Raw genomic sequence first — 16,868 nt, 5'->3', positions numbered from 1 at the left:
TCCATTTTCTAACATTGAGAAATCTGGCTCCCATTATCCTAAATATGTTTTTATTTGATCAGTCCCCAAGTATGAAGCCAATCTTCCATCATCGCTGCTGGCCCTTCCCTCATGTGGATGCCCTGCTTACCCTACTTTAGATCTGATATCCTGCACTGGATTGCCCTTCTACAGATGCCCTCCTCACCCGGTTCCTACCTACTACTTCAGGCTCTGAGGTTGGACACCCCTGCAGACACCTTCTTCACCAGGCTCAGGCTCTGACACCTTGTGAATGGACACCTTACTATAGGCCCTGACACTCTGCTGAGCCATGTCTACATCCTTCTTACTGCACTGGCTGACAGCCCACTCCATGCTACTAATCTGTATTGATACTTTCATTCCATTCGAGTCCCAACACTCTATATCTCCTCCTTCCCTCCATGCCACCCACATCCTGTTCAGCCTCCTACACTCCAATCTGGACTCCTACTACCTCCGCTGGTGCAGATACTTACTGTGCTTGGCCCCACATACTGGCTCGTTGATTGAAATGTTAAAGAAGTGCAGAGAAGAGAATTAAAGGTATGATGAGAGGACAGGAAAGAGAGAGTTGAAATTTTGCAATAACCTTCTACTGATCTCTCTGCTTCCATCCTGTCCCCCTCCAATCCATTCTCCATACAGCAGCCACAATAACTTTTAAAACACAAATTGGATATCACTCCCTTGTTTAAAACCCTCCAATTGTTTCCCACCTTAGAAGAAAATCCAAACTTCTTACAATGATCTGTAAGCCCTTCCACATCTGATCCTTGTTATCTGTGAAACCTCATCTCAATGCAGGCTCCCGAGTTCCCCACTGTCACCCCTCCTACTTATGTTCCAGCCACACAGGCCTATGTGGTCCTCAGTAACTCATTCCTGCCTCAGGGCTTTTGCACTTGATGTTACTTCTGCCTGAACTTTCCCCTAGAACTTCATATGGCTGGCTTCTTCCTTCTTATGATTTAGATCTCAGCTCAAACGTCACCTGCTCTGAGAGGGCTTCCCTGATAATACTATCAATATTCCTTCCCTAGTTACTTTTTAGCTCATACATGCCCTATTTTGTATCCATGGCAACTAGAATTATCCAGGTATCCTGGTTTATTTTTTAACTATCTCCACCAACTAGAATGTGAGTTCTATGACAACACAGACTTTGTCTGTTTTGTTTATCACTGTATCTCCAGCACCTACAATAACAGGTACTTAATAATTATTGAGTGAATGAGTGAAAAAATACATAATCTCTGTTCTTTCTGTCACTTAAGAAATGCTAAGAAGATAGGATGGACTTGTGGAAAGAACATTGATCTTGGAGTCAGACGAGCCCTGGATTTTAAAGCGCTGTGTGATTTTGAGTCTTTTACTTTATCCTGAGTTTGATTCTCATCTGTAAAAAAAGGTGACAATAAAACCTACCTTGCAGGGTTGTTATTAGGATTAAAAACAAGATCACACACGTGGCAACACCAAGCACAGTATTTGGCATACAATTAGGCTGTGGTTTCCAAACATTGTTGCATGTTGGAATCACCAGGAAATCTTTACAAACTTCTGATGCCCGCCTTCCACATCCAAACATTCTGATTTAATTGGTATGGGGTGCAGTCTGGCCATCGCAGTCTTTAAAAGCTCTCCAAGTGATTCTAAAATGGGCAGCAAAGTTTGTGAACCACTGCAATAAAGGACAATTGTCTGATAATTAAATTAAATAGCATGGCAAATTCAGAGTGAGGATTTGAGGAGCAGCACTCAAGTTACCCATGTATTGTCTGTGCTTAAATTCAGCTCTCCCTTCAGAAAGCCCTCATAAGATTACATTTAACAACTAATGATCGATTTGCTTCTTGGATTGCTTTTTTCCCCGAAGACAACAGTGTACATACTTATCCAGTGATACAAGATAAGGCCAGACCTGAAACTTCCTGCTCCCTTTACATTGCCTGGGTAAAAAGACAGTAGCTGTTAAGACTTGACTTCCACATTATACCATACACAAAAATTACTTTGTAATGGATCACGGAGCTAATTGTGAAACTAAAGCAACTACATTTCCAGAAGAAAACATTAGGAGAATGACATTGGGATAGGCAAAGATTTCTTAAACAGGAGACAAAAATCACTAACCACACGCAAAAAAGATTGGTAAATTGGACTTAATTAAGAAACTGTTTATCAAAATAAACAAACCAAAAAACTCAAAACAAAAAAACTGAAAAACAAAAAACCAGAAAACTGCCATTATCCTGGCCTGCCCCTAATTTGCCAGTGTTTGGCTTTGCACTAAGAGCGACATGCTGACCAAAGATGAATAAGTACCTCATGAAAAAGTGAGCTCACCACGAAAAGACACAGAGGAATCATAAATGCATATTTTTAAGTGCAAGAAGCCAGTCTGAAAAGTCTACATACTGTATGATTCCAACTATATGACATTCTGGAAAATATAATACTATAGAGACAATAAAAAGATCAGTGGGGGCTGGCCCCGTGGCTTAGTGGTTAAGTGTGCCCACTCCGCTATTGGCGGCCCAGGTTCAGATCCAGGGCGTGCACAGATGCACCACTTCTCCGGCCACGCTGAGGCCACGTCCCACATACAGCAACTAGAAGGATGTGCAGCTATGACATACAACTATCTACTGGGGTTTTGGGGGGGAAAAAAAAAGAGGAGGATTGGCAATAGATGTTAGATCGGAGCCGGTCTTCCTCAGCAAAAAGAGGAGGATTAGCACAGATGTTAGCTCAGGGCTGATCTTCCTCACAAAAAATAAATAAATAAAAAAAACAAAAAAAAAAACGAGATCAGTGGTTGCCAGGATTGGAAGAGGGGAGGAAAGAGGGAGGGATGAATAAGTGAAACAGGGGATTTTTAGGGCAGTGAAATTATTCTGTATGATATTATAATGGTAGATACATGACATTATGCATTTGTCAAAACTTATAGAACTGTACAGCACAAAGAGTAAACCCTAATGTAAACTACTAACTTTAGTTAATAATGTATCGAGTGGTTCATCAATTCAAACAAATGTACCACACTAATCGAGATATTAATATGGAAAACGGGGAGAGGGGGCATATGGGAACTCCGTACTTTCTGCTCAAATTTTCTGTAAATCTAAAACTGCTCTAGAAAACAAAGCCTATTAATTTTTTAAAAATGTAATAAAAAAAGTGAGCTCAAAGGTGTTTTTTTAAAGTAAGTGATAATACAGTATCCGTGAAAAGTAACTTTTTCACTTCTGCATTAATCAACCTAGTAACCAATTACACTGTATCATGTTAGTCTATCATTCCAATTTATACATTTTTAGCAACGGCTGGTTTTCAGTGTTTAAAGGAAAAAAATCGATTTTATAGGATTCAGAAAATCCAAAAGCCTAAGTCTGTTAAAACCATAATTTTATTGTCTATATAGTTAGCCAACAATTTGAAAGAAAAATCAGTGTTATAAATAAATTATAAATATAGGGCAACAGCATCTCTAAATTATGATCTTTGGTTGTAAATGCTAAATAAAAGTAACTGCATATCAAATTTCATTTTAATTAATGAAAAGCCTGCTTCTGCTTTTAAAAGTGATTTCTTTAAATGTAATCCCACTATTTTCCTATGCTATGCTGGAGGTGAAACACGTTTCTCTGTAACTCTTAGAAAACGTTTATACTACAAAAACCACCCAGTCTTTAAAAATTTTTAAAGCCAATATGCCAATCGTCTTCGTGATTGATAAATTCATCAGTCTATTCAGAAATGCAACTAGATCTCACAACCTGAAATAATGTTTTCTATAAAAAAAGTGTTTTGGATATTTATTTCCTATGGAAAATTTGAAACTTTCAGAACATAGCACTATAATTTAAAAACTTTTATTGTTAATATTCCATCTCTGCTTTTTGCAAGTAATGGAAATATATATGAGATGGATATCAGGAAATAGGTAGAATTATAATTCAAATGAAAACAACGAAAGGATATGATTTATAAATGCATAAGATTAGTCAAACTTTGTTATGTAACAAAAAGACAAATCTAGCTAATGGCCTGCTTGTTCCCAATAGTATTAAAAACAGAACTGTCACATACACACACAAAAAGACATTTTGTTTTGGTTATTTCAACTATACAGTAGTCCCCATTAAAAGAGAATGAAAAGTACAGAAAGAGTATTTTTGTAAAACATCTACATGTAATAACTAAGGTTTATGCCAAGATTTTTCTTCAGGAGTGAAAATGATAAAGCAAAGAATGTGAAAATCTTAAGAAAGAAAGATTAATAAGAAATGTCTTTTGGCAAATTGAGATCTTTGGTGGCTTGAACTCCATTAGATGTTCCTCTGCATCAGAAAGGGACTCTGTTAAGTGCCTGTAAGCCCAAGTGAGTGGGAAAAAGATTCTTTTCAGTACAACGGCAGTTTTCCTGGGAGTGACTGGCTTTATTACCAAATAGGGACAGCTTAATCCTGAAAATTTACTGCTGAATGGTTGGAAAGGACTATTAAACTGAAAATCACTAGCACAAATGCACTGAGCAGAAACATTATTCCCAGCTTCAGACTCTATTCTCTAATAGAGAAATGTTCTCTATTAAAATTAGTCTTAAAACAAAAAATGTGAAAACACTAAATGCCTCAAAAATGAAAAAAATGCTGAACAATACACGATCAACGTGATTTACTTTAGCTAGCTGAAAGTAAGCTTTTTTTATTCTAAAAAATTCTATTTACAAAGTATGTTTACATTGCATTTTAAAAGACATGTATCAAGTGTTAATAAGTCATTATAGCAATTTTATAAAAAGATTCATATCCTTTCAAATGTTTTTTGTCATTATTAAAAAAATTTAAAGGCAGTAAACCGTCATTGCCGCGAGAGAGCGCGTGATCTTAAGGGAAGAAACATCTCACTAGAGTTTCCACAGGTTCCTTCTTCTAACTGCAGCTCTGGTGGCAAAGGAGGAGCCCCAGGGTCCCCAGGTCTAGGAAGCGTAGTTGAAGAGAACGTGGGATTTTCAGTTCTGCCTACTTCTAGAACAGGCAAATTCAGAGAAGAATCAGTAGAAAAAAAGGGGGCTGTGCTGGATTCTCCTTCTGGATGGTATATGACAGTGGATGCTCTCAGTTTTTCAGAGAAATTACTCTCATCTGAATTTGATCTAGAGAGGTTGTTTGTAGCTCCATCTGGAAAAGGCTCACAGCTGCTACATTTCAGTCCTACAATAAAATTATTCAGATGTAAGTAAAAAAGTAACTAAAGAAACTGAGTCCATGGCCATCTTGTAACTTTTTAAAGATTCCAAACTAGTTACCACACAACCAAAATTTAAATAGTAATTTATAAGTTCTGTCATTATCCATATCAAATTTTCATTTGCTTTTCCCAACAACCATGAAGTATACTATTATTTACATTTTCTAAAGTCTCAAGGAAGCCAAATGACATGCAAAATTCACATTTAATTTGTTATACTTGTATTCTTAACCACTGAAGGACCTGGAAAAAATTAAGTAGCACCTAAAATTCTTCCTAGATTAAGAAATAGCTTTCACAGCTAATAAATATTCTTTAGGGGCTGGCCTGGTGGCATAGTGGTTAAGTTCATACGCTCTACTTTGGTGGCCCGGAGTTCTTGAGTTCGGTTCCCAGGCACGGACCTACACACCACTTATCAAGCCATGCTGTGGCAGGCGTCCCACATATAAAGTAGAGGAAGATGGGCAGATGTTAGCTCAGGGACAATCTTCCTCAGCAAAAAGAGGAGGATTGGCAATAGATGTTAGCTCAGGGCTAATCTTCACAAAAAAAAAAAAAAAAATTAAAAATAAATAAATAAATGAATAAATAAATATTGTTTAGCATTCTGGCACAAAAACCATTACCGGATAAAAACAAAATCTAAACAGCATATACTAAAATTCTGAGTTGATTAATGCCAATTACTGATTCTTGAATCACATGGTGTTAGAAGTGGAAGGGATTTTAGAGGTCATCTGGGATGGCCTCTCAGTATTAGAGATGAGAAAACAAAGGCACAGGGGCCGGCCTGGTGGCGCAAGCGGTTAAGTGCGCACGCTCCGCTGCGGCGGCCCGGGGTTCGCTGGTTCGGATCCCGGGCGCGCACAGACGCACTGCTTGGTAAGCCATGCTGTGGCGGCGTCCCATATAAAGTGGAGGAAGATGCCGTCTTCCTCAGCAAAAAAAAGAGGAGGATTGGCGGATGTTAGCTCAGGGCTGATCTCCTCACAAAAAAAAAAAAAAAGAAATAAAGGAAGCTTTAAAAAAAAAAAAAAAAAAAAAAAAAAGAAAACAAAGGCACAGCACAGTTATGTCACGCCCAACATTCCAGGACTACTTCCAGGGAAAGTGAGAACTAGAACCCACGTCTCCTCTTCACATTAAACAGATAACTGTCCTATCTCAACCTAACAGTTTACTTAAATGATAGTGGCTGTTCTCATCAAAAATTTTACCATATTCAAAGGGTAAAGCCAACAATTAACCTCAGGGTGGAAAGAATAAATACAAACACAATTTATTTTTCTGTTAGGCTTAACAAATATTCAACCTAACAGTCTACAGGCACAGAACCTTCTGAGTTGACTAATTTTACATAAAACCTGCAAAGTCTATAAAGTACATTTATATGTCATTTTTTCCACTAGTTTTTCAACTTCACAGTACATTCAGCATTTCTGTCCCCAACTACAGAAACTATTTTCTTAAATATGGCTCAGGAGAGGAAACTTTCAGTGTGTTCCAGCATGGATTTATAGATGGAGTTCCTCACAGGCAGAGCCCTAAATTACTCATTTCTGTTTCCCCAGTGCCTAGAACAGCTGGAGTAGGGCTACATCACATGCACATTTATCTTAAGTGCTCTGGAGAGAAAGACAGAGACACAGACTGGGGTTTGGAGGAAGTGGGGGATTTAAACAGCGCAGGCAATTCTACACAACCTCCAATTAGTGAGTGTGTGCTCTGGGGTGAGGGTAAAATGGGAGAGGTGAATTTGCTGTTCCTTTAATCAATCTCAGTTCCCATGCCTCTCTCATTTTGCCAGACCGAGGGTGATGCTAGTGTTTAAAGTTATGTATAGTTTATGTTACATGATTCTTATAAACATAAGCTAACTACTTCATCTTGTGATCAACTGGTAGGAGAACTATCAGAGTTGGACTTATATAAAATATTTTGTCTATATACCGTTCACTATGTGTGATGTGCATTTTCAGGGGCTACTTTTGAATAGATTAATCTTACATTCTGTTCACTTGAGAAACAAACCCCTGTGTATACTGGGATCTCACTATAGTTTTCTATAAATGATACTATTAAATGAATATAAATGCAGAATACTGAGTGATATTCCACTTTTCCAACATAATGACATCAATATAAAATTAAAAAAATGCGAATCGAGTGTAATTCTGAAGCTCACACTTTTTGAATAAAAACGTTCATTGTTTTGGGTTTTTTGTTTTGCATTTTACTTTTGTGTGTGTGTGTGAGGAAGATCAGCCCTGAGCTAACATTCATGCCAATCCTCCTCTTTTTGCTGAGGAAGACTGGCCCTGAGCTAACATCTGTGCCCTTCCTTCCTTTTTATGTGGGATGCCGCCACAGCATGGCCTGACAAGCGGTGCGTCCGAACCCGGGCCGCCAGCAGCAGAGCGCGTGCACTTAACCGCTACGCCATGGGGCCAGCCCCTGCATTTTACTTTTAAAAGCAGTGCTACATTTAAATGAACTCTTGGATATCTAAGATATCTTACCTTTCAGGTGTTCTAGCTTTATATTTCTAAGTTTCAGCACTTCATCTGTAATCTTCTGTATCAGGAAGTTCTGTGTTTTTTCTCGCCGAATAGATTCAACCAGGGTATCTAGTCCTTTGGGGTTTTCTTGTAAGTAGTCTAACAGTTTTCCAGCCCTTTTTCTACTTGATGTTCGGCAAGAAATTTCTTCAGTGTCTTCTCTACTGAGTATTTTTTTTGCGCGTAGATGATCAAAATGTCTCTCAGCTATGATTTTTTCACACAAGTAGACACGCAAATTTTCTAAAGCCTAAAAGACATAAAATATGCTTCAATATTATTTTTTTAACACCTAAGGAAATCACATAAGTGACTGATTATTAGTTAGGAAATCCTAACTGGTGGGAGAAAAGATCCTGAAGTCGGGAGGTTCAGGCCTACTATATGTGCTCATTAAGACGAAGGTCCAAGTAGACAGAACTAGGTTCCAGACCAGACATTCCTCAGAGCTTCTGTCCTGCTCTGATCTCATCTTCACATCTATAAACCAAGACCAGGCTATTCTGAGGATGGGCCAGTCAAATCTAGAGGGCCTGAGTCTGTGGAACTAGGGAGGTCTGCTGAGGGTCTTCAGGGGTAAAGATGAGAGCAGAGGCAACGCACATTTTAATTAACATTTACCAAGGAATCCAGGATTGGTCAGGACCAGAGAGGATAACTTAGTGAGAGGTCTCACAGTTTATAACTTTCTCACGTTTGTTATTAATTTTCTATCTTTCTAGAGTAAAACCACTAAAAAAGAAACAAACCTAAACTAAAAGGGTCCATAACGTGTCTACCTTTGGAGTCAGCTGGAAAGACTATAATCTAACTCAGCGAGTCAGTCTTGGTGGAAGCGAGATATAAAGGTGTTGGGGGAAAGAAACCTAAACGAATAGTGAATATTGGAAGAAATTAAAGAAATGAAGAAAACAAAATCACAGAAAACAGGCCTAGACCTGAGAAGTGCCTAACAGGGCTAAACTGGCAGAAAATCGATGTGGGTCCCAGTAAACGGCATTAATAATTTGATGCCAGTGACTGTCTTCTAGCTCTTCCATTTACTACATATGTGATCTTGGGTAAGTAACTTAACTTCTCTGTGCCTCAGTTTCCTCATCTGAGTATTATGAGGAATAAATTAATACACGTAAAGCACTTACAGAAGTGCCTGGTACATAGTAAGTGATCAGCAAATGTTAGTGATGATGACAATGACGACTAATTTCACTCACATTTATAATGATGAGCTAAAGGCAATGGAAGATCTCTAGTACTCTAGTATATGGCAGCAGGAAAGTAGGCTAGGTGAAGGGTTCCTATGGTTCTCAGTCATTTATTTATTCACACAACAATTTCATATACCTAAATACCTAATATGCCAGGTGCTGAGCCAGGATGTGCAAAGATGAACAAGACCTGAACCCTGCACGCAAAGAGCACATAGTCTAGTTGGAGAATACACTTCACATGCAAGCCAATAATTATAAGACAATGTGGTTTGACCCAGAAAAAAAAGATTATAGGTCAGGTACTGGGAAAGCATAGAGTAAGCAAGTAACTCTGCCTCCAGGACCTGGGTAATTTAGAGGCTACACTTGAACTAGAGGCATGAAGGGGTGCAGTGGGGAAAGACTGAGAAGTACTGGGACTTCTCACTGAAATGCAGAGTACATGTGAGAAGGTGGCGAGAAATGAAGTTGGGAAGGCAAACTGGGATGGAATCATGGAAGAATTTTTATAACTTGCTGAGGAACATACATTTCCCTGTAGCCAAAAGGAAAAGTTATCAAAGGTTTATAAATAAGATGCAATAGGAAAACTTCTGCAGAGGACTAAGGGAGGCAAAAATTGGGGTCAAAGGAGAACAATCAGAAGATTGCTGCGATATCTTACATAACATGTACTGAGTGCATGAATTTAAGTTTTGGGGATGGGGAGAGAGAAAAACAGATTTAAAACATGAACTCCTTGAAAAACCTCATCTGTTGTCATTTCTACCACCTACATGCTGATGATTCCCAAATTTGGACATGCGATCAAGACTTTCTCCACCTAGACATCCCAAAGGTACTTCAAATTCAACACGTCCAAATCCAAATTTATCTTTTTTTTAAAAAAATTAAAATATAGTTGACATATCATGTTAGTTTCAGGTGTACAACATAGCAATTTGACATTTATATGTATGGCAAAATGATTACCACAATAAGCCTAGTAACCATCTGTCATCATACAAAGTTATTACAATATTATTGGCTATATTCCCTATGCTGTACATTACATTCCCAAGACATTTATTTTAGGACTGGAAGTTTGTACCTCTTAATCTCCCATGCCTATTTCACCCAACTCTCCACCTCCCTCCCCTCTGGCAACCACCCCTTTGTTCTCTGTATCTCTGACCCTGTTGCTATTTTGTTTTGTTTGTTTTTTAGATTCCACATATAGGCGAAATCAGACAGTTATTTGTCTTTCTCTGACTTATTTCACTTAGCATAATACCCTCTAGGTCCACCCATGTTATCTTCCCCTATCCTTTTCCTCTCATATTCTCAACTCATTTGGGAGTACCACCATCCATCCAACCATGCTATAATCCTGCAACTCATCCCTGACTTTTCTGCTTTCACTCATTTGCCACATCCAATCATCCACCCACCAAGTTCTCCCTGTCTACCCCTTATATTTATCTAATCTGCCCCTTCACTTCATCTCTATTATTAGCATTGCCCTAGTTCAGGTCCCTATCACATCTTGCACAGACTATTAACAATAGACACCTAGCTATACTTCCTCCTTCTCTCCTCTCCAATTTCTCCTTCACACATCTATCAGATCTTTCAATTTTTCAAGAGAAAATGGAAATCTGGAGTGTTATATAAATTCTACTAATATTGAAACGCTGTTAGTTAATTAAAAAAAAAATTTAAAACACTGTGTTCTACCCTGACTTAAAGGATAGAGTTCCTCAACCATGGCAGAATAGTAGAGAAGTTAAGAGCACAGCTCTGAACTCAGACCAACCTCAAATCTTCAAATCCTGCATCTTGAATCTGCCACATACTCCTGAGAGAGCTGGGGCAAGTTATTTAACCTCTCTGATCTTCAAGGTTCCTTATGGATAAAATAATGATCAATGCTTACCTCGCAGGACATCTAGAAGACTAAATGGAACACGGTATATGAATGTGACATAATCTCTGATACACAGTAGGTGCTCAATGAATAGCTATTTGAGGGGCTGGCCCGGTGGCGTAGCGGTTAAGTGCACGTGCTCTGCTGCGGCGGCCCGGGGTTCGGATCCCGGGCACGCACTGATGCACTGCTTGTCAAGCCACACTGTGGCCGTGTCCCATATAAAGTGGAGGAAGATGGGCACGGATGTTAGCTCAGAGCCAATCTCCCTCAGCAAAAAGAAGAGGATTGGCATGGATGTTAGCTCAGGGCTGATCTTCCTCACACACACAAAAAATAAATAAAAAATAAATAAAAAGAAAAAAAATAGCTATTTGATAATGGCAGACAGAGTGCTTCATAATATGGATCCTGCCTGCCTCTCCAGTTTAATCTATCACTTCTATCTGTCCCGGAACGTTACGTTCTACTTAAAACTGCTGTTTGTCACTACATTTCTTTATGTTACCTCTGTACTGTTTTCTTTTCTCATACCGCAAGTCCCTATTCATCCTTTAAAATTCAGGACAGTGGTCACCTCCTTCAGGTAGCTTTACCTAAACTCCCCAAAATGAATTAGTACCCCTCTCCTCTGTCTTTACCGCGCCCCTGTGTATACATTTCACTTTTCTATATACCAGGACTCAACTTCCTAGACATTTCCATTCTGTCCCACTATTCTTCTCAAAGTTACCAATGACCCCCTTATTGCCAAATCTGATACTTTTCAGTCTTCATCTTCTCAGTAGCATGGACACAAGCGACCACTCCTTCCTTGAAATAATCTTTTCTTGTCTTATATGAATATCAACTACACTCTCCTGGCTTTCTTCTCATGTCTGTGGCTATAACTTCCCACTTTTAAAAACTCTTCTACAGTCGCCCTTTTCCCTTCTAGCTCTCAACTTCCTAGGTGAACTCATTCAATCTCACAATTATGTTTCTAGCTCAGATTTCTCTTCTGATCTTCAGACTTGTAGGTCTAATTGTTGATTTGACATTTCCACTTACTAATCTGATTCCACTCTCTTCCTCAACTCCCATACTCAATCCATCACCAAGTCCTATCATTTCTATTTCAAAAATGCATCTGAGGTTCTCCCGTTCCAACCATTTCCACTGCCCTCACCCTAATCTAAATCACCATCATCTCTCAATTACATCAATTCCAAGAGTCTCCTCACTGGCTTCCCTCTTCTCACTTTTGCTCTCCTCAGTCCATACAACAGACAGAGGGATCTTTAAAAAAATGTAACATCAATCTTCAATAGGTCCCCACTACACTTGGGGAAAAAAACCGAGCACTTTACCACCATCTGTAAGACCCTTCATGACCCGGCTCTAGTCCATCTTCCTAACTTCACCTCAGGGCACCCTATGCCTTTTTCCAATTTCCCCAAGTCATCAAGGCTTTACCTGTTTCAGGTCCTTTGCAAATTCTATTCTGCCCAGAATGCTCTTTCTCCAGTTCCGTCACATTCTTCAGGAACCAGTTTAAACGTAAGCTTCCCTGACCATCCTATCTCAAGTAGATTTCCTCTATTATTGTCTCAATACTTGTTTGTCTCCTTCATAGTACTTTCTATAACTTGTAATTATACATTTATTTGTTTTCAACCCTAATGATCTATATTTGAAGCAGGCAAGAATCAGGTATGTTTTGTTCTGTATACCTCGCACTTAGCAGAGTGTCAACTAGATAGCGTTTCAGATGGATGTAAAATTGATTGCACTTATTTTGTGATTTGTAATTACCGTTTTACTTCTCTCTTCCCGCACCACGCCCCCGCAGGAAATTGAGCTCTTCTCAAACTAGGATTCTTAGTTTTTAATTTTTGAACTATTAAAATCAACTACAGTATCAGCCTCACAGCAGCATGTAATTCATATTTATGAAACTGAACTAAATTCAATCAAAATAATGATGTAAATAAACAACTAGATGAGGCAGGTGAGGAGGAGTATGGTGAAGAAGTGGGAGTTTCCAGGACATGTGGTGGTATACTATTCATTAAGACAGACAATACAGCAGCAACTGCAAGAGCCTTGGGGGAGGGATGATAAAAAGTTTAATTTTAGACCAAGTGAGGGCTCTCAAGAATATAAAAGTGGATTTCCAGTAGATATTTGGAAATAAGCGCCTAGAGTTGAGAGAGAAGGAAGTCCAAATATGTAGATAATAAATTTAAAATCTTCTAAGGTCATAAACCATCCATGATTCCCCAAGGTTATGAATTTCTGATAGAGCTGTATAAATTGAAGTTATGGAGATGGATAATATCAATGAACTGATAGAAAAAAATAAAGGCCTGGAAGCTACTGTTCACATCTCTGTTCGTATATCCTCCCACTTGTAACCTTTCACTGCCTGTTTTACCAGCTGTAAAATGGGAATGACAATTATTAGAGGCTGCTGTAAAGTTTAAATGGGAACATTGTAAATTGTGTGACACAGCATCTGGAACATAGCAGGCCTAGCTCTCGAAGTTCATGGTTTTACTGGCACAAATCTTGAATAAGACAACACTCATTTATTCTACAGTTGTTATCAATGTCCCGGTCTTATCTCAACTAGAATGCAAAGCAGAGGCTTGATGGTCATTTTTTGTATCTTTCCAGGCCCAAGAACAGTACTTTCCATATGGTAAGTGCTCCATAAATATCTGCTGAATGAGGAAACTAAGGCACAGGTCCCAGTCATATCTAGTTTCCTTCTGCTAATGAGTCATACCAACTGTAATGATGAGTACAGTGTAATAAATCTTACAGGGGAGGGAAATGGGAGAGACTTGAAGTAAATGAACATTTAAAAAGCAGTTGTCTCGTCCAGTTCACAAAGGTGATTTTGTAAAAGTACCACAGTGTTAAGCCAGAACACACTTCTTGTTGAATTTCTACTTTTAATTTCAATTAACATGAAGTATTTTAGTGGTACTCATATAGATCTTATATGGCAAAACAAGTAACTAAAAGCAAAGGAAAAAGAGAAACAAGTCATACTGCAACAAAGTCATTCTTTAAGAATACTAAGATTTGTGCATTTCTGCAGTATCTAAGCAGAAAACCATAATTTAGCTTCTGAATATTTTCAACGCTTACTTCTAAATTAATTCTCGGCTACTTGTATTCATGCCCCCCCCTCAATTTAAATATGTGGGCGTTTGCTTACTAGGGGAATTCCAGGTTGTGCTTTCAGCTGTTGAGCTTCCCCCAACCCCCTTTGCAAAAAGTTTCACATATTTCCTCCACTGCTTAGGATCTTTTTATTGGTCCGGCTTTTGCTCCAGGTTGAGCCAGCAGCCAAGGAAATCAGACTCAAGGATGAACCCGAGCCGTCGATCCCTAACAACGCGGCTCCAAGGCGCAGCGGGGGAAAATCACCAGGGCACGGGCGAGGAGTGGGCGAGGAGCTGGCTGCGAAGAAACGCTCCACTGAGCGAGGTTTCAGAAACCCAGGCCCTGCATGGAGTGATTTAAAACGTCGATTAACAGGTCACCGGGGGATCACTTCCACCAAGGTCCCTCGTATGCGGGGCTCGCTGCGGTCCCGCGATGCCTGGACCTTCCGCTCCTCCGACCCGCAGGCTCCTCGTCCGTCTCGGACTCGGACTCCGGGTTTCCGCTCTCCTCGTCCGCGGGGCTGCAGCCCACCCCCCCGCGCCCGCCCGCCCGCCCGCCCGCCGCGGCGCCTGGGCAAGGTTGTGCTACTCACGTCCTTCTTCACTTCAGTGAGGTCCTCCTCGGTGAGGGACGGCGCGGTGGGCTCCATGGCGGAGGCGGCAGATGGCGCTTCTTCCGGGTCGGGGAGCTCGGGCTGCGCCGCCCCGCCCAGGCTGGGGGCTTCGGCCTCCGGATGAGCGGGGAGACGGGGACGTAGAGAAAGCCCAGAGGAAGAGGGCTGCCCCTTCGAAGACAGAGGGGCTCCGGGGGTCAAACCGTGGCGCTTCCGGCTCTGCCCTTTAGGCCGACGACGCTGCAGACCTACGCGTCCCGACGCGGCGCCTGAGCACCGCTCCACCTCCGCGCTAGAGGCTCAGGCGCAGGCACCGCCCCTCGGTGGGGCGGGGCCACCAGCAGAACCCGCCCCGTCTCTGCGGCAGCCAATCGGGGCGAGCCCGCGGGCCCAGACTTTCCCCGCCCCCCGGCCAGAGTCTTTCGGGAGTGGCTCCGCCTACAGCCTCCAGGTCTTTTGCATGTGGCCGCGGGTTGGCGTCTCCGAAAGGAATTATTTCCGTGGGTGGGACCGGTCGCTGCTCCGCCACCGGCGCTCCCCGCCTTCGCAGACTGCTCGCTGGTGCAGTCCGGTCTCGGCTTGTCTGCACCTTTGAGTTCCTCCTCTTTTCCCAGACCCTGCCCTCCAATTTCCTGTTGCTGTGTTTGCGCACACAAGTTTTTAAATTATTTGGTCATGCACGCGCGCGCACACACACACACACCCCCCACACGAATACACAGCCTAACTACAATATTACAGAAACTTTGAAAAAGCACCTACAATCCCACCGCGTTAACACCTAGCTTAGCGTCTGCATACTTTTTGGTCACTGTTTATTGTAAACATACATATTTCCTTGTTTATTCATCTGTGTAATGATATATCTACCTCATAGAGCTGCTGTGAGAATTAAATATGTATATGTAAGGTTCTTAGAGGTACTTGGCACACAGTATGCAATCAATTTATTATTTATTATCTTGTCTTACTCAAACATTTATGGAGTCCTTACGAATATGTTCTAGGCATCTTATCCTGTAAGAGTTCTCCCATTTTGTTGGGGGAGACTGAAGGACAGACAATTATTCCCAGAATAGTATTCTAACAGAGGTGTATGCAAAGCAACATGAGTAAATGTGGGTGAGAAGCTCGAACAGAGCCCTGGCCCAACTGTTGTTTGGACAACATGCAAAATAACCGAGATGGTATTTGAAGCTACAAGGTAGATAAAAATGACAAGAGGACCAAAGACAAACTTGGGAACCCCAGCATTTAAGGGAAGGGAAACCGAGAGAATCAGAAAAGAACAGTGTTGCAAAAGCCACACCAATGAAGTTTTGATCACAACACAGGAATTCTGCTTTTAACACTAACATTGCATCATATATTTTTTTCCACCTTGATATGCCACATTTTTTCTGATTGCTTAATCTTCCATCCTTTTGATACAACCCAATTTACTTAAGCATTTGTTCTTTCATTTCACAAATAGTTATTGAATGTCAACTATATGCCAGACTCTGTTCTAGGGGAAACAGCTGTGAACAAAACAGATAAAAATCCCTTTCCTTCTGGAGTTTAAATTCTGGTGTCTTTGTGTTTGGGACAGGGCAGATAGACATTTGAAAAATGTAGTGTAAATTATTTGTTATGTTAGAAGATGATAAATGCTAAAAGGAAATATAATTCAGGGAAGTAGAATGAGGCTGTATGAAGTGGTAAAATTTAAAATATGCTGGTTAATGAAGACCTCACTGAAGAGGGGAGATTTGAGTTACTACTTGATGGAAATGAGGGAATGAGCCATGTGGACATAGGGAGAAAGAACATATGAGTAGACAGAAGAGCTAATGAAAAGGATCCATTGTGACTGGGAAGGAGATGAGGTCCTTGTGTGCCACTGTAAAAATTACTCTGACTTTGCTCTGAGTCATATTGGCTTACTCTGAGTCAGATGGGAAGCCACTGGAGGGTTCTGAGCAGAGAGGAGTGACATGATCCGATTTATGATTTGAAAAGGAGTACTTTCACTGTTGCCTTGAGGGGAAGGAGGATGGAAAAGGGGAGACCAGTTAGGGAGCTATGCCATAATCCAGCCCCAAAGGTGGTGGCTCAGACCAGGGTTGGTAGCAGTGAGGATAGTGAGAAAATTT

General features: G+C 40.6%; 1 protein-coding gene across 1 annotated transcript; it reads right to left on the bottom strand.

Moving 5' to 3' along the window:
- Positions 1 to 3,418: 3,418 nt before the first annotated feature.
- BCL10 (BCL10 immune signaling adaptor) lies at positions 3,419 to 15,025 on the bottom strand. The gene is made up of 3 exons (XM_004431562.3): positions 14,713 to 15,025; positions 7,806 to 8,094; positions 3,419 to 5,246 (listed from the first exon to the last, which is right to left on the bottom strand). The coding sequence occupies exons 1-3, from the start codon at positions 14,767 to 14,769 to the stop codon at positions 4,894 to 4,896; spliced, it is 699 nt and encodes a 232-aa protein (XP_004431619.1). The 5' UTR covers positions 14,770 to 15,025; the 3' UTR covers positions 3,419 to 4,893.
- Between the last annotated feature and the right edge of the window lie 1,843 nt (positions 15,026 to 16,868).

Source organism: Ceratotherium simum, chromosome 2 (genome assembly GCF_057802395.1).
Source record: "Ceratotherium simum simum isolate JZ-2026a chromosome 2, ASM5780239v1, whole genome shotgun sequence".
NCBI lineage: Eukaryota > Metazoa > Chordata > Mammalia > Perissodactyla > Rhinocerotidae > Ceratotherium > Ceratotherium simum.
The sequence above is the reverse complement of the archived record's forward strand: the minus strand, read 5'-3'. Positions and strand labels throughout refer to the sequence as shown.

Excerpts from the sequence above, each read along its gene's own strand:
- BCL10 (XM_004431562.3), bottom strand. The coding sequence starts at position 14,769 with ATGGAGCCCACCGCGCCGTCCCTCACCGAGGAGGACCTCACTGAAGTG. Across the intron at positions 8,095-14,712 it reads TCACTGAAGTGAAGAAGGAC|GCTTTAGAAAATTTGCGTGT; the intron begins GTGAGTAGCACA and ends TATGTCTTTTAG. Across the intron at positions 5,247-7,805 it reads AAAGCTAGAACACCTGAAAG|GACTGAAATGTAGCAGCTGT; the intron begins GTAAGATATCTT and ends ATTTTATTGTAG.